Source organism: Amyelois transitella, chromosome 12 (genome assembly GCF_032362555.1).
Source record: "Amyelois transitella isolate CPQ chromosome 12, ilAmyTran1.1, whole genome shotgun sequence".
In the NCBI taxonomy this organism is placed as follows: Eukaryota; Metazoa; Arthropoda; class Insecta; order Lepidoptera; family Pyralidae; genus Amyelois; species Amyelois transitella.
The window spans coordinates 35001-59005 of NC_083515.1; the positions used below are offsets into that span (position 1 = coordinate 35001).

General features: G+C 39.8%; 1 protein-coding gene across 2 annotated transcripts; it reads right to left on the minus strand.

Moving 5' to 3' along the window:
* Positions 1–3841: 3841 nt before the first annotated feature.
* Positions 3842–23743, minus strand: LOC106136740 (sodium-independent sulfate anion transporter). 2 transcript variants are annotated; one of them, XM_013337382.2, is made up of 8 exons: positions 23540–23743; positions 15086–15168; positions 14882–14984; positions 14272–14794; positions 7171–7351; positions 6509–6838; positions 6262–6402; positions 3842–5747 (listed from the first exon to the last, which is right to left on the minus strand). In XM_013337382.2, the coding sequence occupies exons 2-8, from the start codon at positions 15165–15167 to the stop codon at positions 5224–5226; spliced, it is 1884 nt and encodes a 627-aa protein (XP_013192836.2). In that variant the 5' UTR covers position 15168; positions 23540–23743; the 3' UTR covers positions 3842–5223. The 2 variants fall into 2 exon arrangements, with proteins under 2 accessions (XP_013192836.2, XP_060802769.1); XM_060946786.1 differs by lacking the exon at positions 23540–23743 and adding an exon at positions 23288–23432.
* Positions 23744–24005: the final 262 nt, after the last annotated feature.

A 24005-nucleotide genomic window follows, 5' to 3' on the forward strand; every position in this document is an offset into this window, starting at 1 on the left:
ACTGGCTGTGCCTACGACTTCGTCCGCGTGGAATAGTTATTTTGGGCATCATATTTATTTTTGCAAACATCCTCCTCGGCTTTATCAATTATAGCTGCTAATTGTTATGCGACTTGGCGACGACTTGGCCCACATCATTACCCGCGACGGAACGGAGACCGTATAGTTACTTTACTTTAAAATAGTAATATCTTCTAAGATGTTCATTGAAATTAAGTGATATCAAAGACAGTTGTGTTTACAATTAAATACTCATAATCAACAACAATCTTAAAAGATAGACATAATCAGTTTAAATGTAGGTAAGAGGTAAAAACAGACAAACATACAAAGGAAGTATTATAAGTAGAATGATACCTATCTATATGTAGGAAGTAGGATAGAGCAGGGCGATCGAAAGATGCGGGGTGAGGCATATTAGAAAGAACGCTGGATTAATACTGAATTAAAGAAAATTGGTTTCAAAATAACTTATGTTTATAATGAAAAAATAATCTTAAAAAATGAACATAAAAGTGGTTATTGTAAGTAAATAAATAAAATAAATAAATAAATATATACGGGACAAATTACACAGATTGAGTTAGCCTCGAAGTAAGTTCGAGACTTGTGTTACGAGATACTAACTCAACGATACTATGTTTTATAATAAATACTTAGATAGATAAACATCCAAGACCCAGACCAATCAGAGAAAGTTCGTTTCTCATCATGCACTGACCGGGATTCGAACCCGGGGCCTCCGGTGTCACAGATAAGCGTATTACCGCTGCGCCACAGAGGCCGTCAATAAGTAAACCTAGATATATGCTCTCGCGGACTTTTTTGTGGCAAAAAATGAGTACTTCACATCTTTAGTACATTGTTTTACTATATCTTTGTTGGTTTGCGCAGCGTTCGCGTGGAAAGCTTGCAGATGGCCGACTCATTCAACTTTCACCTGCATTGTTGACGTTTCCCGTAGGAAATCCGGGATAAAATAGTAGCCTATAGCCTTCCTCGATAAATAGACTATCTAACAGTGAAAGAATTATTCAAATCGGTTCAGTAGTTTCTGAGATTAGCGCGTTTAAACAAACAAACAAACAAAACAAACTCTTCAGCTTTATAATATTAGTATAGATATGCTTTATTAATATCAATTTTTAAAAAATTTCTTACCTGCTAATATATATGTGAAGTCGTGCAGACGAGGAACGGGGTAGCGATCTGGCTTCGTGATCGCATTCTTCTTTCACCTTATGATACCTGTCGGGCGGCAATGGTCTCGCACGAGCATGAATAGGCTTCCCTGTAGTCTCTATATAGTGGAAAACATTATTTTTAGTACATTTACTATCTAGATTATTAAAAGAAATCGGTTTAGTAATTTCAGGAAATTCATTTAATAATTCTAGGAATGGATGATCACCATTTACAGTCCCTATTGATGGTGTGTTATTGTTAACTATGTTGCCAAACGTAAGTAACCTAGTTTCCTTATCAATTAACTTCTTTGCATTTAAATCGACAATCAAGTTATGATAAGTCAAAAAATCGGCACCTAATATTGCCTGATTAACATCAGCAATTACAAAAGTCCAATGATAAGGGCGTCGAAGATTTAAATTTAATGTCAAGTTTTTTATACCAAATCTGCCGTGCAGAGGAAAGGTGAGTCGTACTCAAATTTCATTGGGGATTTGTCCAACCCGGGCAACCACGTTACATACGAGTACCTACTCTAATTTATCTCCTTTTAAATACAGTCCATTGTTATCCCACAGATAAATAAATAAATAAATAAATATATACGGGACAAATTACACTGATTGAGTTAGCCTCGAAGTAAGTTCGAAACTTGTGTTACGAGATACTAACTCAACGATACTATATTTTATAATAAATACTTATATAGATAAACATCCAAGACCCAGGACAATCAGAAAAAGTTCTTTTCTCATCATGCCTTGACCGGGATTCGAACCCGGGACCTCCGGTGTCACAGACAAGCGTACTACCGCTGAGCCACAGAGGCCGTCTTTAGATACTTACTTAAGTACCTACATACTCTTACGTTCATACATATATCACTTTTTCATCACTTGAGGGCAGACCCAACCCAACAGTCTCGCAAATCCTGAAACGCCAAGTTCAGCTGTATGGCCTAATAGGGATGTGGACTATTTTTAGGAAAGTGTTTAAAACCATGCATAAGTACCAAATATAACCCAAACTATTTATTATTATTTTTTTATTTCAAGTAATTCCTTTAAAATAATTTATTTAAAATTCCATTTAAATTATCGCGTCAAAACGCGGATACCTGTCAAACGGCCGCTGTGACGTCACGCGATACAAAATATTGTCGAAGTTGTATGTAATGAATAGTTATTTTGTAGTTGTGTGATAATAATACTATGAATTTAAATTTTATAAATATTGTGCGGTGCCGCAGTGTAAAAGTACTATTAAAACACCTGAAAAACTGTTTATTCACGTTCCACGTACAAAAACGATGCGGAAAAAGTGGCTTCAATTAGCCCGTCGGGATTCGGCACTTGTATCTAGACAAAGTAAAATGTATTTCTGTGAGGATCATTTTGATGTAAGTTTGATAATATTTGTTACATTTATTTGTATTAAAATAATTTTTCACTTCAAGTTTTCAAAGACGAAAACTCGAATTTTTAGGTTAGAAATAAAGTAAACAATGTTTCGTTCTTTCATTATAGTTGGCCAATGATATGACAAAATCATTTTATTTCATTTTAACCTTATAATATTACTATAATAATGTATCTTGAGTATATTACTTACATGGATGTCTTCACATTTTATAAATTCAGCAGAGCAAAGTTACTATTTGTTGCGAAGAAATTAGCCACCGTAAAGCAATCAATTCTTGGCAAATTTGAACTATCTGCCTTAATATATCCACTTTCCAGTATGGGAAAACCTTCTTTTAGTTTATTCTAACCTATTTCAGACTTTTTCAAGTTTAATAATAGTACACTACCTCAGAGGTGGCGTGGAAATGTGTGCATATTATGACGCTTGCAACTTTTTGCATCGTTATATCTCAGAATCGGTAGCTTTTTTGAAAAAAAATATTGATACCTTTTTATAGATTACTTAATGATCTACAATTTATGTCTGAGGTAATTTTCCGATTTGAAAAACTTACCGTTTTGAAGAAAATCGCGAATCACCCATTTTTTACCTTTGACCTTGGGTATTTTTTTTCCTTAAACCGGAATAATGGGGAATTTTGAAATAATGCTTTTGATTGTGTTTTAAACAATTATACTCATTTTCAGCTTGATGGGAATTAATGTAGCTTCGAATGTCTAGATTGACCGGACTAAAGTATTTTTTTCATAGTAATTAGTAGCGGCCCGCGTGTGCCGCAAACGGTTCAAGCTAAATCAGACTTTCGGCGCTATAAGTTACGGCGCTGAATCCACTGCGGGTAACGTTACGTGCGTTCGCGGTTCTACAGAACAACGTCTATGGATAAACTAAAACTGTTTTTTCGTATTTTTCCAGGATAAAAAGTATCCTATTTTATGCCCAGGATAATAAGGTATAATTATACCATCAAAATCGAACCGTTAGTTTTCACGTGATGCCTGCACATACAGACAGACAGACAAATTTTTTTAATCACATATTTGTGTTTGGTATCGATTCAGTAACACCCCTGCTATTTATTTTTTCAATATTAAATGTACAGAATTGACCCTTCTACAGATTTATTATATGTAAAGATAGATAGATGTATCATTCTTCTTCAGAGGATCTCTCGTCTCAAATATGGACTTCAGGGGAAGAATTAACTTATTGAAATAAAAAGCAAACATGCGACTCTCATAGAGTTTAATTTGTTCTTGGAACTTTAAATGCATTCATCGACGTACACACAACCCATGCATACTCTCATAGTATAGCTAAATAATATCTATAGTTTCTTAGTTCCAAAATATATCTATTTATTCAATAATATTATTACTTCATTTTTTTAACATTAGTCAAGGATCACAAAATAATGGATAATCTAGTGCCGGCTCGGGCGAACGCGCGCCCGCGGCGTCCGACCCAGCGCGCATGTGACGTCACATTCTTGATAAGTGCGCAAGCGACGACTGCACCCGGCACTGCTTAAAGCTTTAGTCTTAATTCAATAAAATATAATAACATCCTAACTACTTGTACTTTAGTCGTATATAAATAAATACTAAATAAATCGAAACGAGCAAACACAACCGCGCAGCCGCTACCGATTGCTCGGTGATTTATCATGATTGACACCAATTTATCTTATAGGAAACGAATGGAATATAATAATATCTGTTATGGAACCAAGGTCCATGTGAACCACTACACTACGCCTTATCGGCTTTGTTTTTGTTTTTGATCTTTAAATGTGCCCTATGTTATAGGACATAGGGCACATTGTGAACCTCTAGTCGCTGACTCTAAAATAATATGTCAGTTTACCCGGGAATTTCTATTGAACATTTTTGATTAACGCTGATTCCGGCAAAAGTAGAAACTTAATTAAAATTGAGGCGTTGTCAAAGTGAGGCTGGGAAATATTATTGTCAGATTAATAGTTTTAGCACCAATACACCGACAATACCTATTTCTGAAGAGAAAGAAGGAACTGCATGAAGTACGAATCAGCGGTCAAGACTGTCAAGTGTGGATTTGAATTGCTTCGGATTAATAACTAAGGACTATGCATATATAAAATGATTTTGTTATGAAGCGGATAGTGACTGCGCGGGCGATAACTATGACGAAATATAATACTATCACAAGGTGTAGTTGCCGTTCTCACGGAAGTACATTAATGTAGATACGAGAAAATAGAAGCTATTGTGTGGTCGTGCAATGAGCACCTATCGTAACTATCCCTTAGAATCACAGACCGGCCCGAGGAGCTCCTCGACCTCCGATCACAGCTCGCACAGCCATCAGCTCTCCCTCTAAATATCTACTAAAATATACGAATCTCTATAAGTAACAAGGATGTTTTACATCGACGAGCGATCGCGTCGATGGTAAGTAGCACGCACGAAAATATCTAATATTTACAAATCGTCACAACGACATAGACGTAATGAAATTCGATTTACATAAACAATCTAATAGAAAAGTTAATCTTCATTTTAAAATATCTCACTCTGTCAAACGAATCTCAAAAATATGGTCTAGGGGCAAGAAGCATCCCGAGCGCATTCAGACGCGGCCGGGCGGCGGCGCGGGCGGCTTGTGCGGCGTGACGCGCTCGTCGGCCGCCAGCAGCCGCTCCAGCTCCTCGTCCTCGTAGAACACCACGAAGTGCTCGGGCTTGGCCACCGCCTCGAAGATGGAGCACACGCTGGGCTTCACGTTGTAGAAGTAGAGCGGCTGGCGGCGCGCGTGGAAGTCGGCCGTGAGCTGCTCGATGCTCTTGGCGGCCGTGTAGTCGGCGCTGTAGATGTGCGTGCACTCGATGACGACGGGCGCGGAGGCGGACGCGGCGCACTTGGTGACGAGGCGCCGCACGTAGTCCACGCTGGGGAACATGAGGCAGCGGTCGGGCGTGATCATCAGGTACTCCACGCCCGCCGCCGAGCGCAGCGTCTCCACCGAGAACTTGGGACGCGCCGCGTGGTACAGGATGAAGATGATGTTCACCACCACGCCCGTTAGGATGCCCAGCTCCAGCGGCAGCGTCAGGCACAGCACGAACGTGCCGATGCCCGGGATCAGATCTAGTTCTGAAACAAAATAATCGAATATGCGCTATAGTGGATGTAGTATCTACTCCAATAAAAGTTAATCAAAGCAAAATTTTCCAAAAAAAATATGAGCGCGAGCGAAGCCGCTGGCAAAAGCTAGTTAAGCTTTTGCCAGCGGCTTCGCTCGCGTTCATTATCGTTTATCGCAAATTCTACGGGAACACTAATCTTTCCGATATTAATGGTACCCTAAGTCCGTCTCATTCTAGTCAAATCTCAGAGAAGGACAGCCTACTTACAACTAACTACCTACTTACAAAGGCGCGCTATAGCTTTATCCCACGACTTCATACGCACAATGATAAGTTTCCCGTTCCCGCGGGCAGTTCCTCAAAGTGTAGACCTTAAACAGTGTAGGGAGAACCTAGTTACGGAGATTAAATGGAAGTCTTCTCGGTCACTGCCGGACCCCGGGCTCTTCCTTGGTAAGATGATTTAATGTAGTTACGATAATCTGCACTAAATATAATATTTGCAAATCAAACACACTCACTTTTGGCCCTCCACATAGGTTTGATGACATTGTACTCGACCATGAAAAGAATGGCGGAAATGATGACAGCCGCCAGCGCCGCCTTCGGGATGAACTCGAAGTACTGTGTGAAGAATTGCAGCGCCAGGATCACCATAACACCTGCAAGCAAGTACACAAAAGTTTAAGCCGGCACGCTCGACTTGTAAACAAAATGTAAGTTTTCGTCATTTTAGTCACAAAAAAGAGCTAACACTTGGATCGTTACCCGTGTACAGTCCGTTGAAGGTAGTCTTCACTCCGGAGCCGTTGGCCACCACCGAGCGCGCCAGCGAGCCGCCGCCGGGGTAGGCCTGCATGAAGGAGTTGGCGATCCCCGCCACGCCCAGCGCGATCATCTCCTGCGTGGCGTCGATGGTGCGGCCGTCGCTGAACGCCTTGCAGATGGCGATGTCCTCCAGCAGCACGATCAGCGGGATCACGATGATGCCGGAGCCGAGCTCCGAGATCATGTCCAGGAAGTCGGCGGTGGAGTTGTCGGCGCGCACGTAGCTCAGGGGCGGCGGCTGCGGCATCGGCACGCCGGACGGGATGCTGCCTGCGAACACACCCCCGCGTCGTCAGAACATTTCTACCTTACAGAACGGGAGGCGCTAAAGATGATCACATCCATGAGACAATTTCTGCACTTGTAATTGAATGAAACCAGTTTTACTTGTGTCATGGATAATTATGCAATGAGATGGGCGCTACCGTGATGCGTGCGGCGAAACTATTCTACTCTACACCTACGAGATGATGGAGCTCTCTAACTAATGACTACTAACCGCCACGCGCATTGTCAGCTGGAGTCGGCATGAACAAAGAAATATCTGTCAGTAGAGAACTCTATAACGAGTGCAGGGTGAGTGAAGGCCGAGAAGTACCCACCCATGAGCCGGAAGGGCGCCGCGCCCTGGTTGGACACGAACCAGAAGCCGAGCACGCCGCTGCAGACCACGACGATGGCGTTGCGACAGGTGCCCACCATCCACATACACTTGGTTAGAACTTTCTGTCGGGTGCTAGGGCCGTCGGGGTTTTTACTTCCAAACTTCACCATGCCAATTTTCTGTAAATACATACATACACATTACGTCTTTATCCCTTACGGGGTAGACAACGTTCAACCATATGGCTTAAAGATGTGAAATTGAGATTCAGTAGTAACAGTTAAATTAAATGTAAAAACTTTAGCAAGAAATCAGAAAGTAGGCGGAAATATAAAATGATACTGATACAGCTTTATTCCTATTAAATCTTACTTATCTCCTCATGTAAATTGGTAATGGTTAATGACATAGGAAAATGTATTTAAAAGCGAAGCCCTGTAAAAGTTAAAAACCTAACAATTTATCGAATAGGCAGTGAAAGAACAAAATAAATGAGAGACATCTCAGTGCAATCCCGACACTCACTGTTCAATTCGCGAACTACGATATTAGAGCTTTACAACAAATAAAAACGCACACACACTTTAAATAATATATATTGTAAAATAAAAGCGACCCTAAAATTATGTATCTCTTTGATGAACTATTGCGTAGTTAGTTTTGATATTCAAATTTTTTCACTCAAGTTCCTTAATAAAAAACAAAACATGTAACTTTTTATAACTGGCCAGTAACACGTGAAAAAGAGGTTGATACTATTTAATGTATGGACTTAATAGGATGACAAATAGTAGGAAATGAAGCGATTCTTTACATAAATTTCAACATCCCGCCCACCAAGGACTTGTCCTTTAAAAAACAGTCTATAAGAACTTAGATTCACTTCAATTAACAAAAATTCTAGTACGTATTCTATGTCAAACCTTATTGATTAATTACATGTAAACGTAAGATTTGTGAAATTATTATAAAAGAAAAATTATATACAATAAAACCGCCCACCGTGACAAGGCTATTACATACCTTACTACAAATGCTATATTTATTATATAAAACCGCCCACCATAACATATGGTGGAACTAAAGAAAGAACCTAAAGAATATTTATGTATTCAATTTATAGAAACTACGATTAATTTTTTAACAAACATGAATCATTTAGGCAGAAAGCAAAGTTTATTTATAGGACGTTTCAACAATTTGTCCTTGCATTTTATCGTAACAACACGAGTGATGTTATCTTTGCCTGGATGTGTTTCAATGATTCTACCAAGAATCCATTTAGTTGGAGGAAGATTATCCTCTCTAACAATTACAATATCACCAACATCAGGTTCTGATTTTTTAGTAGTCCATTTATACCTCTTATCTAAATTTAATAAATAGTCTTTTGACCATCTATGCCAGAAATCATTCGCAATTTTTTGGACTAATTTCCATCTACTAGTTAAATTAACATATTCAGTTTGATTCGCAAAATTATTGTCACTTACATTAATGAGAGGTTCACCTACTAGAAAATGACCAGGCGTCAAGGGGAGAGGGTCGACTGAATGTTCACTTAACTGAGTAAGTGGTCGAGAATTGAGGCAAGATTCGATCTGCACTAAAACCGTACACATTTCCTCATAGGTCAGAGTACGATCCCCTATCACCTTCTTTAAATGTGTCTTAACTGAGCGCACACCTGCTTCCCAAAGACCACCAAAGTTAGGACTAAGAGGTGGAATATAATGGAATTTTGTTCCTTCCATAGCTAATAATTCCGCAATCTCTTGAGGAATTTTTGATTTAGTTGCGTTGAAAATTTCCCTGAGCTCTTTGTCAGCACCAACAAAGTTAGTGCCGTTGTCGCAATGCAAGTCGGTGCAACGACCACGACGACCAACAAACCTACGAAAAGCGGCAATAAAACCTTTGGAAGTCAAATCAGATACCACTTCTATGTGGATAGCGCGAGTCACCATGCAAACAAATAAGCAAATGTAGCCTTTGTAGGATTTAGCTCCTCTACCAGGAGAAAATCTGAGATTTATGGGGCCCGCGTAGTCCACACCTGATGACATAAAAGCCTTTTTTGGTTTCAAACGAACTTCTGGTAACTGACCCATCAGTGGGGTGACTTTACGTTGAGAATACCTAATACATGTGACGCAACGTCGAAACAATTTCTTGACTAATATTCTAGCATGTATTATCCAAAATTTGCTTCTTATGTAATTGAGCATAGCTTGAGGTCCACCATGCATCGTTGAGCTATGAGCATCCTCTACAATGACCTGGGTAAGAAGACTCATCTCAGGCATTATTAAGGGATGTTTCTCGTCGTAACTCAAATGTGATAAATTTATTCGGCCACCTACTCTCAGAAGTCCCATTTCGTCTAAAAAGGGGTTGAGAGCGTGTAGTGAATTTTTCTTAGGGACATAACCTCCAGACATTAGTTGCGCGACTTCCTCCTTGAACCACAGATGTTGTACTCTCTTAACACAACTTAATAAAGAATCATTCATTTCTTTCGCTGTGATAAAATCCGGATACTTCTCCCTTTCGATATTTTGTAATCTAAAATTTAAAATTCTCCTTACATATGAGACAATCCGCAACATTTTCTTCAGCGATGAATATTTACTCCAAAAGAAATTCTTTTCTTCTACTATCAAGTGTTGATTTTCGTCCTCTTTTTTCAGTGCAACAAAAGTCTTAATTTTCTGCGAATTACTAGCTCTTATTTCTTCTTGTGTTGTGTAGTCTAATTTTGAAAATGTTATATTTCTTTCATACAGGAATATTGGTCCACTCCACCAGAGCTTCTCTCTTTTGAGATCAGATGGTTGTAGCCCTCTGGATGCGCAATCCGCGGGGTTGAACTTCGTACCAACATGATTAAACTGACTACTATCTATAATGTTAAGAATTTCCGATACTCTATTGCTAACGAAGGTTGTCCATCTTGATGGCAATCCACGAAGCCACGCCAAAACAACAGTGGAGTCTGTCCATGCATAGAGCCTATTCTTAGGAACGTTCATAACTTGTGCCACTTCGTTAAGCAATTTTGCAGCTAAAACCGCTCCGCATAATTCCAATCGTGGAATTGATAGTTGTTTCTCAATCGGAGCTACCTTTGTTTTTGAGGTAAGTAGGTGTACGTGAATTTCGCCATTAGAGTTTATTGTTCGAAAGTACACCACTCCAGCGTAAGCCATTTGAGATGCGTCTGCGAAGGCATGCAGTTCAACTTCACAACCCTGATTAAAATTTAGCCATCTTGGAATAAATATGGTTTTCAGTTCGGAGAGTTCAGCTCTGTATTTGAGCCATTCGTGTAACAAATCTTCAGGAAGTTCATCATCCCAAGACAACCCAGACTTCCACAATTTTTGAATGAAAACCTTTGCAGTTAAAACAACTGGAGCAATCCAACCCATTGGGTCGTATATACGAGCAATGTCAGACAACACCTGGCGCTTTGTTGGTGATTTATTAACTTCATGTAACTCTACTGTATATTGAAATTCGTCTGAATCTCTGTTCCAACAAATGCCCAGGACTTTTACCATGTTGTCAGCCTTAATGTGAATTGATGGAGCCGTCTTCTGATTGTCTTGACCGATGAACTGGAGCAATACCTTGTTGTTGCTACTCCACTTCTGTAATTGAAAACCACCCGCTTCCATTAGCTTGTTCATTTCAGTATAAATTTGAATAGCTTCTTCTTCTGTTTCACAGCATGTCATTAAATCGTCGACATAGAAATCTCGTTTCGTGATTTCTGATACTTTAGGGTAGTTGAGTTGTTCATCGTCTGCTAAACGTTGCAGTGATTTTACTGCTAGATGAGGTGCACATGCTGTTCCAAAGGTGAGTGTAAGCAACTCGAATTGACCCAGTGGTTCATCTGGGTTGAATCTCCATAATATCCTTTGAAAGCGTGTGTCGTCATCGTGTATACGTACCTGCCGGTACATTTTGACTATGTCTGCAACTATACATATTGGGAATCTTCGCCATCTCATCAAAATGTGCCTTAAATCTTGCTGTAGTTTGGGACCGATAAGGAGGTTGTCATTCAACGATATGCCGTTCGCGCCCTTACATGAAGCGTCGAAAACAACACGTAATTTTGTCGTTTCTCTGTCTTCCCTTACGACGGCGTGATGTGGAAAATACACTGCCTTTGGATGAATTGCTTCGTCCTTAATTTCCTTCATGTGACCCAGGTCCTGATATTCCTGCATTACCTTACCATATTCTTCTTTTAATTTCGGGTTCTTCTGTAGCTTCTTCTCCAAAAGATAAAATCTTTTCTGTGCTATCTCCTTCAACCCTCCGTATTGACACTCTGGATCATCGCTATTAAAAGGCAATCTAACCACAAACCTACCTTCCTTGTTTCTAGTAGTAGTTAAATCAAAAAACTCTTCACATTTTTCTTCCATCTTGCTGAATTTCTTTTGAATTGAGTTTGGCTCATTTTCTAACTCCCAAAACTGTTTGAGTAAAAAGTCTTCTTTGACCTGAACATTTAAACTTACCATTTTTGTGACATCAGTTGGTGCTCCTTGCGGCACCTTACCTGAAATGATCCACCCAAAGATAGTGTTTTGTGCTAATAAGTGTCCCTCTGGGTGTTTGAAGATGTCATTCAAAATGATGTCGCCGTATACTTCGGCTCCTAGTAAAACGTCGATTCTACCAGGTGAAATAAATCCTGGATCGGCCAGTGATAGGTTCTCGATTTCTGACCAATCAGGTGATGAGGGTTTGCTAGAAGGCAAACGCGAAATAAGAGATCTTAATACGTAAGCAGAAATTTGAATAGATTTACTTGGGTCCCTACGAGACTCAATGCGGAAAGAAACCATATGTCTTATATGCAGTCGACCATCTCCTACCCCTGACACACAGCCGCTAACAGGTATACGTTTAAGGCCTAACGTCTGAACAGTCTCTTCTGTTACAAAGGAGGCTTGAGAGCCTTGGTCGATCAAGGCACGCAGTAGACAATACTTCCCGTTGAATGAATACGCTTTTACAATGGCCGTTGCCAAAAGAACGTCAGCTGAACCGATGACCGTTTCTTCCTTCGCAAAATTGGCAACGACGTTCACGCCATGATTGGGTGATGAATGTTGAATATCTGCTTGATTTTGTCGCTGTGATTGTGTGTGCGCGTGATTGTTTTCCGAATTATTTGTAAGCTCTTGCTGTTTCTCCTTCTCTTGATGAAGCAAGGAGTGATGTCGTCTACCACATCTACGGCAACTTGTTGTGTAACGACATTTGTATACTGAGTGAGTGGGTGATAAGCAGTTATAGCATAGCGATTTGGTCTGTACGAACTCTTGTCTCTCACGTGGTATTAGCTGTCCAAAGCTCTTGCATTGGTAGAGAAAATGATCTCCCGAACACATAGTACATTGATGTTTTGTAATGTTGTCTTGAACAGATGCAAATGATTTAACCTTCTCTGTACATTTGTATTGAGGAGCCTTGGAAATTTGTTTAGCACTGTCAATCATTTCCAGTGTCCGAAAACGAGATTCTAAAAATAGTACCAGATCAGACCACGAAGGTAAGGCATCGGATGCAATTCCACTGGTATTGACTTCCCATTGACGGAGTGATTCATTGTCTAGCTTGGACACCACTAAGAAAATGAGGATGACATCCCACTGCTTTGTCTCGATTCCTAAATTATTAATTGAGGTGATGCACGACGTTGTTGTATCCAACAAACTTCTAATTGCATGGGCTGATTCGCTAGTTATTTGTTTTTGACTGAATAAATTCTTGAGTATTATGTTTAAGTTGTACCTTTTGTTATTGTATCGAGCTATCAATTTTTTCCAGGCAGAATCGTAATTTAAATCCGTGGTGGGCAAATTTCTTATAAGAACTTCCGCTTCGCCTGATAAAGTACTTTTAAGATAGTGCAGTTTTTCTACAGCGGACAAACTACGGTTCTTGTGTATAAGTGAGGTAAAAAGATCGAAATATTGCTGCCAGTCCTCATATTTACCACAGAATTTTGGTAACTCGATTTTTGGTAATTTGACTTCGTTGGACCTGTGTTTTTCTACGACAGACTGAGATTCCATGGACCCTTGGGCTTCCTCGAAGACATCTCCCGTTCCACGAAGAGCCTCTTTCAAACAGCCCTTGTAGTGAGTGTAAGTTTCTTCAAAAATATCGTATATCCCTTTAACAAAATACTCCTGAGTTTTGATTTCTTCTGTAGTTGCTGAACCGTAAATATTGAAATGCTCCTGATTAAATTCTTTCCATAAAGCATCAACATTTTCTAGTCTAGTTTCTATATATCCTCGTGTTATTCTGTCCTTTGGACTCTTTTTGTAATTACTTTCAGCTTTGAATAACTTGGCAAGTCTTTCTTTTTGGATAACGATTGATTTATTCACACTCATGATGATAGGCAAGTTTGTTTAGTGAAAAGTCAATGGAATTCCTAATGAAAATAATCTAAATATATGGAATATTGAATTAAATTATTTGTAAATGTCTCTCGTAAAACGTTTGAGTATGTATTTCCCGTCTAGTCACTGGGTATAACTCGAATTATTCAAAGTTAATGAAATCACTTAATTTTTTTTAAAAGTTCATATAACTTCGTGAAATTTGCAAGTCCAATAATTAGTTAATTTTATAAGTTCATTTACTCACAGTTTTATGGTCCAAATTAGCTTGATTTATAGCACTCACCACTACCACTTTATTGAATGTTCATTAGTCTTTTTGAATGTTATTCCCGGGTTTCGGCACCAATTTTGTTCAATTCGCGAACTACGATATTAGAGCTTTACAACAAATAAAAACGCACACACACTTTAAATAATATATATTGTAAAATAAAAGCGACCCTAAAATTATGTATCTCTTTGATGAACTATTGCGTAGTTAGTTTTGATATTCAAATTTTTTCACTCAAGTTCCTTAATAAAAAACAAAACATGTAACTTTTTATAACTGGCCAGTAACACGTGAAAAAGAGGTTGATACTATTTAATGTATGGACTTAATAGGATGACAAATAGTAGGAAATGAAGCGATTCTTTACATAAATTTCAACACTCACCCTCATAAGCAGGAGAAGCGCAATACAGATGAACCCGAGCACAGGGTCCCACAGCGCGGCGGCGTGAAGATTCTTGAAGATGGAGATCCACTGCTGCAGAAACGTGCTGCCCGTCACGGTGATGGCGAACAAGTCCTTGACCTGAGACGTGGCGATCATCAGCGCCACGGCCGACGTGAAGCCCGACGACACCGGGCCGGACACGAAGTTTATGAGGAAGCCGAGGCCGAGCACGCCCATGAGCAACTCGACCAGCCCGGCCAGGAGCGTGAGCAGGACGGCTTTCTCCAGCACTCCCTCCGCGATCTGCCAGGTCAGCAAGGACGCGATGGCGGTGGGGCCGGCGGGCACGGCGCGGCAGCCGCCCAGCACGATGTAAATGAAGCAGCCGAGGAAGGAGCCGTACAGCCCGTGCTGCGGCGGCAGCCCGGCGATGTTGGAGTACGCCAGCGACTGCGGGATCACCGTCAGCCCCACGGTGATGCCCGCGATCAGGTCGCCGACCGCTTTTTCAGAATCGTACCTGTGACATGGACACGGGTTATTGTAGTTCAAACCAAATTAGGTGCAATATACTCGTACGTAAACGTAGTAATATAAAGATACTTACTGCGGCAGCCAGGCGGTGACGGGCAACCGCTTATGAAGCGTCTTTCTGTTGAATTTCCGTTTTAGCGCAGAGCGCCATCCCTCGCGAGGGCCTGCGTCTGATACTGAAAGAGACGTCGGATTTTTTGTCAAGTTTATTTTAACAGAACTATGCCGTAATTTAGCGAAGGTAATGTACAAGGAATCTACTGTGGTGTATACTAACAGATGTAGTCGTTGCTGGCGTGCTTGTCGTCGGGCGGCGGCAAGGAGCCGGACGACGCGTTGTGTTTCCGTCTCGGGATCATCCTGCAACATCAACACGCGCTCGTGAGGTCTCCGCTACGACACAATCACGACGACCGCCGCCGATCACTCCAATTGAATCTCGATCGATGGAATGCGAACGTGATGACAATAATTGGGGAGTTGCGCAAGCGACCTTTATAATGTGTGGTGCTGCTGATCTTAAGTCGCTTGGAAATTGGTTTTATTTTGAGAATATATATAATATGAAGATAATAACCAGAAACAAATAAGTTTTTTCTGTATGCCGGTTGATTGGAAGAAATCTCTTCATAGGATTTAAATTAGCCGTTGCAATATTTTCTTTTCGTAAGTACCTTAATCCATAGTTGGTTTTAAATATAATTTTATGCAATAAAGTCACAATAACGAAAACGAATACCTATTAAGTACCTATAAAAGTGAAAGTTAGTCTCCATGCGTAACTTTTTCAGGAAAATTCGCATAACTATATCTATGTAAGAACTAGAAAAGTTATGTGAATGAATGAATGATCATGCCTACATACATATAATGACGTCTATATCCTTTGCGGAGAGCCAACCGTCTCAAAAGGACTGAAAGGCCACCTTCAGCTTTATTGCCTTATTGGAATGGAGGTTGCTATTTAAGATTAAGCTGGATACCTAGTATATTATAGGTAGATATTTAATCAGAACTTTTACCAGTCATTACGTAATAAGTTAAAATAAGTACCTATACCTATTCAAGTCAAACAGAATAAGCGCAAGACAGCAACACAGATTAGTCTTTTTTAAGTTCATGTTTTGAACAAAGAAGTTGACAAAAAAATGTGCGTTGTCGAGACGCCGTGGCGAGCTCGCCATCACCGTGAGGCGGCAGGTTTGCTCGGCTCCGCTCCACCAGCCACCGGAACTCATTAGCGGTCTAATTCAGGCAACGCGGGTTCCAATCGATCAGTCAATCTGGAGATAATTAAACCTAGATGAGTAAACGTGGACATAAACGCAATTATTCGGCGCGCGAGGTCACGGCCGCGGCGGCGCGCGGCGGCAGGTTCACGGATGGACGTTTGTCGATTGTTTTTCCGTGACAACTTCCATTTGATGCTTTCTCTAAGCCTCTAGAAATATTTTTGATTTCATTTTTTTTAGTACTTGACAAGCCCTTACTAATGTCTGTTCATCTTTCACAGCTAAACCGCTGGACAGATTCAAACGAAATTTGATATGCATATAATTAAAAACCCGCGTTCCAACATAAGATACCTTTCCCCCAATCAACTCCTAAAATGGGGGGTGAAAGTTTCTACGAATTTTATATCATATACCCGTGCGAAGCCAGGGCAGGTAGTAAGACACACAGTTGTGCCGCGCCGGTAAACCATTGGTAATCCATACATTCCCAGTGACAAGTCTGTTTGTTTAATTTTCACTCGAGAACCGGATTTGTTGACTTTCCCAATGTTAATGGAGATATTGAGGGCTGATCTTCTTTAAACAACCGCTTCGTAGCGTATGCAGACCTCGGGAACTTAAATAGTTTCTGAAGCTGTAGGAAAGCCCGCGCCTCCGCCCGCGTAAAAAGACAAAATTGCGTTAAATTAGGTATCATGTGTTATTTTACTCCACGTCATTTTAGTTAACTTTGGAACAATCTACAAAAATCAATTGGCAAAGGTAAACCCTTTGCCTGCGGCCAGGCACGCTGTCCCCGTACGTGTAGCACCGCCTAGATGCTGCTGACGGAACAATTTAAGATTATCAACGAAATCACATAAAACTTAGGAGTTTAATGAAATACAATATAGCCTGATGATAGAATTAACAGAATCAATTAGTAGTCAGACCAGAACCAAAAATATCAGGCACTTCTTACAATGACATTGGATAAAATAAAAATTCTTTGAATTTTCAAGAGAATAGTCGCGTGTACCGGTACCGGCCGCAAGCAGTTGCTTCGGCGTAATTCGTCCCCGAGTGTTTCGATCGATCTTATTGAGCTGAGTAGTCCTTGTCTCCAACTCATTTAATGTTACAGGTTACTATTGTTACAGGTTTATGTTGTAACTTGAGCTTTGTAACGAAACGTGTTTCAAATTAATACCATCGGAGACTATATTTTTCATATTTTCAACCTAGGTGATCGTATTAATACATGCAATAAAAAGTTGACAAAAAAGTCCTTTCAAAAGAAAAATTTTTGATTAATTTATTTTCTTACTATAGCGATTTTAGATTGGCCCTAGTTGTTTAGATTTCGTTATAATTATCATTGTAATGATAAAAAAATATTGTAGGTATTAATTTCGTTTCTTGTTTTGAAATTATGCCTTTACAAGTAGAGTACATATATAAAATTTATATCCTTTAAGTAGTTCGTAGCCATCTTTGTCACTTTAATCACTGCAATATAAACTAAGGTGCAACAATGCATCTAAAAAGTATATTTCTTGTTGTCAGCGAATGTAATGACTAATACTGTTAAAGTGATCTCTCACAATTATCCTGACCGGGAATACTCCAATAAAATGATTCTTTTTACTTACTAAAGATGGTATTGTGCTGTAGGTAGGTATAAAGTCTTACAGATTTACCTTATTAAAACTTGGGCTATCACAAATTATATATTATATTATATATGTGATTGCGCTGGTTTTCGTCCAATTAGCGGAGTTGCTAGCTTTCAGACGTAAAAATAATATGATAAAGTATCCAAATAAAAATAGCTCATATTTGTTTATATACCTCAATAGTCTTTTTTGATAAAATTAAGAAACTTTTAATTATATGTACATTGTTTTTTATATAAATAATTAAATGTTAAATGGCAGATTTCACTAGTTTTCGTCCAAAAAATTTGGTTTTCGCCCTGATGTGATCTAGTTTTCATGTTTCAGTTTTCATAATCTTTTATTTAATCAACAAAAATATTTATTCTTCAGCAGTAGATTTCCTGCTTTTTTTATTTCCCCGAATCCATTTATAACAATTAATTTCATAGTAGTACCTACTAGAAAATCCTGTACGAATTAACAAGAAAATGTGTTAAAAGTAGATTCCACACTATTATGGACGAAAACTAATACAAAAAAAATAGCTGTTTAGTTTCCGTCCATGCCATTTAAACATTTTTTTAAACAAGCAATACTGAGAAATTATTGGACGTTAACTAAATATCTTGTCAAATAGTCAATAAGGTTCATATCTGAAGAAAACACATATTTTTCATAGGTCTAAAAAAATAAAATGAACATTCCAAATATTTAGCTTGCTGTTTTAGTTTCCGTCCACGTGGACGGAAACCAAATAATTGGTAAAATAGGCATGTCAGTATTCGTCCGCAAACTTTTACTAAGATTACTACAAAAACATTGTAAAATAACCTAAACATAATGTTAGTTATACAGTTAAATATCCTTACATCCTTTCATGCCAAAATATTACCCAATCTAAGTGAAATAGTCATAAAACCCACCACGGAGTGTTCCTGCACCAGCAATTTTTTTTGTACCGGCAATCACGTCTACAAAACACGGACACATGCCGGCCACTAAGTTTAATTTTTTCGAAGTTTTCACTTGACAAATTGGATTTTGTTGTTGTTAGAACTGTTGCTTAAGTAGGAAGGATCGTGACAAGTTGCAACTTGCGCGCATAGGTGTGTTTATATTCCTTTTATATGCGTTTAGAAGTTAAATGGACGAAAAGTGGAACTGGACGCCACACCAACGCAATTACCCTATGTTGAATCTTCAATTTATACATACATACATAAAATCACGCCTCTTTCCCGGAGGGGTAGGCAGAGACTACCTCTTTCCACTTGCCACGATCTCTGCATATTTCCTTCGCTTCATCCACATTCATTACTCTCTTCATGCAAGCTCGGCGGTTCCGGTCTGCCAATCTAAGGTCTGCCGCGCCGATGGATGCATGGCTAGGGGCGAGCCTAGTCTCGAGCGTGCCACTTCCGCCATGGGGTTGGGCGACCCCCAGGTAATGGCTAGCCTTACCCTGGCATGCGGGGCTCTGCTGGGGCGGACAAAATTTTTCCCTAGCGTCTCGTGGGAATCGCATGGATGCAAATTTTTTGAAAGAGCACCTAGATGGCGGCGATGGTGTCCGCACCCCATCACGTCTCGTTCCCGGCGGGAGCGGTATGCGGTCTGCTGAAAGCCGCTTTGCGACGATGAATGTAAGAGGAGGAATGAAGGATAAGATTGAGGAAGTATGCCAGATGATGGATGAAAGACGTTTGGATGTGTTGTGCGTGAATGAAACGAAGCGGAAAGGATGCGACGCGACGCAGCACGGCCCTTACACGGCGTATTGGTCTGGAATTTCCAGTACCAGCCGAGGCTGTCAAGGGGTCGGTCTAATTCTTTCTGCACGAATGGCTGAGTGCGTGAATGAGTATGAGTGTGTCAGCCCTCGTCTTCTATGGATTAGGCTGAAAGTTGGAATCACTCGGATCTTCGTTCTAGGTGTTTATGCACCTTGGGATGTGGGTTCGAGGGGTACAACATCAGCAAAAAGCGAAAACGAGGAGTTCTGGAATAGTGTAAGAGAAGTATTGAAAGTTACCAAGCCAAATGAGAAGATTATTATGTTAGGTGATTTTAATGGATGGGTGGGTGTAAAGCGTGATGGATATGAAAAGGTGCTTGGTGCGTTTGGTGACGAAAAGGTGAATGATAATGGAAGAAGTGTTTTAGAAATTTGTCTAGAGTGGGATCTTTTTGTGTCGAACTCAATGTTTCAACATAAAGAGATCCACACCTACACAAGAGTGGAAGGTATTTTAAAAAGTATGATAGACTTTGTGATTGTAGATGAAAGATTGAAGAACAAAGTGCTGGATACCCGTGCATATCGCGGTGCTGGCATTGACTCGGACCATTTACTGGTGATATCCCGGATAAGGGGTATCTTCAATCGCTGGCGGCACAGGGTAAGGGAGCAAACCAGCGCTTTGGAAAGAGTAAAAGTAGAAAATTTGCAAGATATGGATGTAGGTAAGAAGTATATTAATAGACTGAAGGATGAATTTGAAGATTTAGAGGAAATGAGCGATATTGAAGATGGATGGAAGGAATTTAAAGAAAGAATTGTGAAAGTAGCTGTTGAAGTGTGTGGTGTAAGTAGAAGAAGGAAAGGAAAAAATCACAAAAATGCGTGGATGAGTAAAGATGTGCAAGAACTTGTGCGATTAAAGAAGAAAGCATGGCTGGATTTGTTAGCAGCAAAAGCTAACTTAAGAATGCAAGAGGTTATAGATGAAGATGTGAATGAAGCACGTAAGGAATATAAGAAAATGAAAGATTTGGTTAAGAAAGCTGTGATTAGAAAGAGAGTATAAAGAGGATTTTGATAAAAGGCTATCAGAAGACTTTCAGTCAAATCTGAAAGTATTCTGGAAATCCGTAAGGTCAGCCCGAGGAAATACTATAACCAGAGAGCTGACTAGGATCAGATGCCAGGATGGTAGCGTTGTGAAAGGAGAAGAATGTGTACTAAAGATATGGAAGGACTATTTTGAAAGTTTATTTGAAAAAAAGGAAGGAAATAAGAAAGATTTCTGCTATAGCGAAGAAAAAGAGAATGAGATGGAAGGCGAAATTGAAATGTTCGAAATTGTGGAAGCACTTAAGAGTATGAAAGCGGGAAAGGCTACTGGGTGTGATAGAGTGTCGGTCGAGATGCTTAAAGCAGGAAAAGGCGTAGTAGCTAGTCAGTTGTACTGCCTTTTCAATTTGTGTTGGAGAAGCGGCCGAGTACCAAAAGATTGGTGTAAGGCTGTTATCGTGCCACTTTACAAAGGAAAAGGGTCACAGCTGGACTGCAAAAATTATCGTGGTATAAGCCTGCTTAGCGTCGTCGGCAAATTGTATGCTAAGGTATTGATTAATAGAGTCAGGAATGAAACTGATGACAAAATATGGGATGCTCAAGCGGGATTTCGAAAGGGAATGGGATGTACTGATCAGGTCTTTTCCTTGCGGTGCATAGCCGAAAAGTTTTTGGCCAAGAGTCAAAAAGTCTATTGCACATTCGTAGATCTGGAAAAGGCCTATGACAGAGTTGAGAGGAATGAATTGTGGTCAGCACTTTCTATGCATGGGGTGAGCAGTCTCTTAATACGAGCACTGAAATCCTTATATGAGGATTCGAGTGCTTGTGTCAGGATAAACGGAGCGCACACTGAGTGGTTTAAGATTGAGAAAGGCGTTAGGCAAGGATGTGTTGCGTCACCGTGGCTGTTCAACCTATTTATGGATAGCTGTTTGACAGATTTGAAAGAGTCTAAAAGTGGATTAAGGATGAATGAGTTACTCGTCAAATGTCTGCTCTATGTAGTATCTCTAGTATGATAGTGATATTGAAAGGAGAGTGAACGCGGGGAACATGGTGAATGGAGCTTTGCATGCCTTTATGAGCAGTCAGAAACTATCCAAAAAGGCTCGACTGGCTGTGCACAGGGGCGTGTTGGTCCCGACATTAATGTATGGGAGTGAAAGTTGGGTATGGCAAAAGAAGCATGAAAGCAGAATAAATGCAGTGGAAATGAGAGCGTTAAGGAGTATGATGGGTGTGAAATTGAGTGACAGGATAAGGAACAGCGTGATAAGGGAATGTTGTGATGTGAAAGAAGATGTAATTACAGGAATAGAAAAGGGTATGTTAAGATGGTTCGGTCATGTGGAGAGGATGAATGAAAGCAGGTTGACTAAGCAGATATACAAGGAGAGTGTGGAGGGAAAGGTCGGAGTGGGAAGACCTAGACGAACGTATCTTGATCAAATTAAGGACGTCCTGGTAAAGGGTCAGGTCAAAAGTACCCGAAACCGCCGAGCTTGTATGAAGAGAGTTATGAATGTGGACGAAGCGAAAGAAGTATGCAGAGATCGTGGCAAGTGGAAAGAGGTAGTCTCTGCCTACCCCTCCGGGAAAGAGGCGTGATTTTATGTTATGTTATGTTATGTTATGTTATTATTTCTTGTAAAATCAGAACCATCTTTAGTCTAATAGTAATTTGTTATTTCGTTGTTAGCAAAGAATGTTGGGACTTTTGTTCAGTGAGTTGGATTTTATTTAAAAAAACATACATATATCTCATGGTGTAGATATATTTATAGACTGCAGATGTAGTAGAAATAAATCAAAATATGCAATTTGCTTATCTTCGCGCACAAGCAGGCATTGACAAGCGTGCCCGCCAGTTCGTAGACTAAATCCTCTGAATAAGGCGTTCATAAGTTACCGATCATGTGATTCCATCAATTTTCATAGAGGGTAATAATGTTTATTTCAATACGATATAAAATAAACCTAAAGTATTTTAATTAATAACACGAAATTTTAGACATTTCATCAATGAAACATGGCTTTTAAGTAGTTAAGCTAGTTTGATGATGTATTATCATCAATCTAACCTCTTAGAAACATACATACTCGTATGTATAATCACGTCTATACCTACTTTATAAAATGAAAAACTTGAGGGGTAGACAGAGCCAACACTCTTGAAAAGACTGAAAATCTACGTGGAGCTGTTTGTCTTAATATACGAAAACTTTATTCAAAAAAGTATAGCAGGTACAAAGTTTACCAGGTCCTACCGATCTTACCTTACTTATCTGAACTCAAATTAACCGAAAACCACTCTTAGATATTTAATAATATTTAAACCACGAATACAGTAGCCAAAGTTTCATGAGCGACTAGAATCAACATTACAAAATTTATTTTCTGCAGAAACGATTTCTTCCACCCGCGGGACAAAGTAACTTCATGACATGTAACGTGTATGTTAATCGTAAGAAACATCTACGACTTTAAAATACAACACACGTTTCCGCGTTATTTTAAGCCATTAAACAGCAAATTTAAGTTTATGATATGAATAATTTATTTACTCGTCGTTGACAATAAACTTAAGAAAAATTAGAATTTATTATCTTCATTTCAATTGAACTAATTATATTTTAAAAGATTTATCTACCCCAATTAACATTAAAATTGGGGTAGATAAATGTGTGTTCATTGTGTTTGTCCATTGGTGACTGATTTTTTTAAATTTGTAAAATACCATGGTGATAACAAATTAGTAATAACATTTTAACGGGAGATAATAACTGAAGAATGCGACCATGACTCACATTTCACTGGGACGGAAGGAAACACGGCGTGTTATATACACTAGAGTAGAAATGTCTTCCGTGGCGCACTATTTACATTGCATGCCAATGCTGACTTAACACTTTTACAGTCAAATATTTCTCAAGCGAATGTAACTAACTGTTACTAGCAGAATTCACTACGGCGCGGTGTTTGTTGAGAGAGCTTTCGAAGAAGGCTTCGATATGATCGAGTGATGAAGAGAATGGTGAGGTGACAATGTCCTCACTGACCTGCGTGGTTGCGAGGGGTCTGAGCAGACGTGGTGCCGGGGTCAGCTCCGAGGCTGCATGGGGTACGGGCGGGAGCGTGCGGCGGAGCGGTGACGGCGTGCCGGCGGCGGGAGACAGCGCTGCGGGAGCGGACGCGTGCGCGCTCGTCAGGGCTCGCGAGAGAACTGCCGCGCTCGTCAATCGCCCGCTATATCATGGACTGGTGTTTCCATTTTTCCAATGTCGCTTTTATCTAAATCTCGAGAAGTGCCCTTTGTAGATTGACTATCTTCTACCTGAAATATGTCTTTTGCTTGTCATAACTCAAATACAATAACAATACCGGTTCAAGGAAAGATACAAACTTTTTGTCACGTTAAGAACCAACGATAATATTAGAGCTTAAAATCTTAGAGATAGATCCTTTTATATTTTAACGTCGACAAAAGTACCCCATGTTAAAAGTCATCGCACAAAAAATAAACGT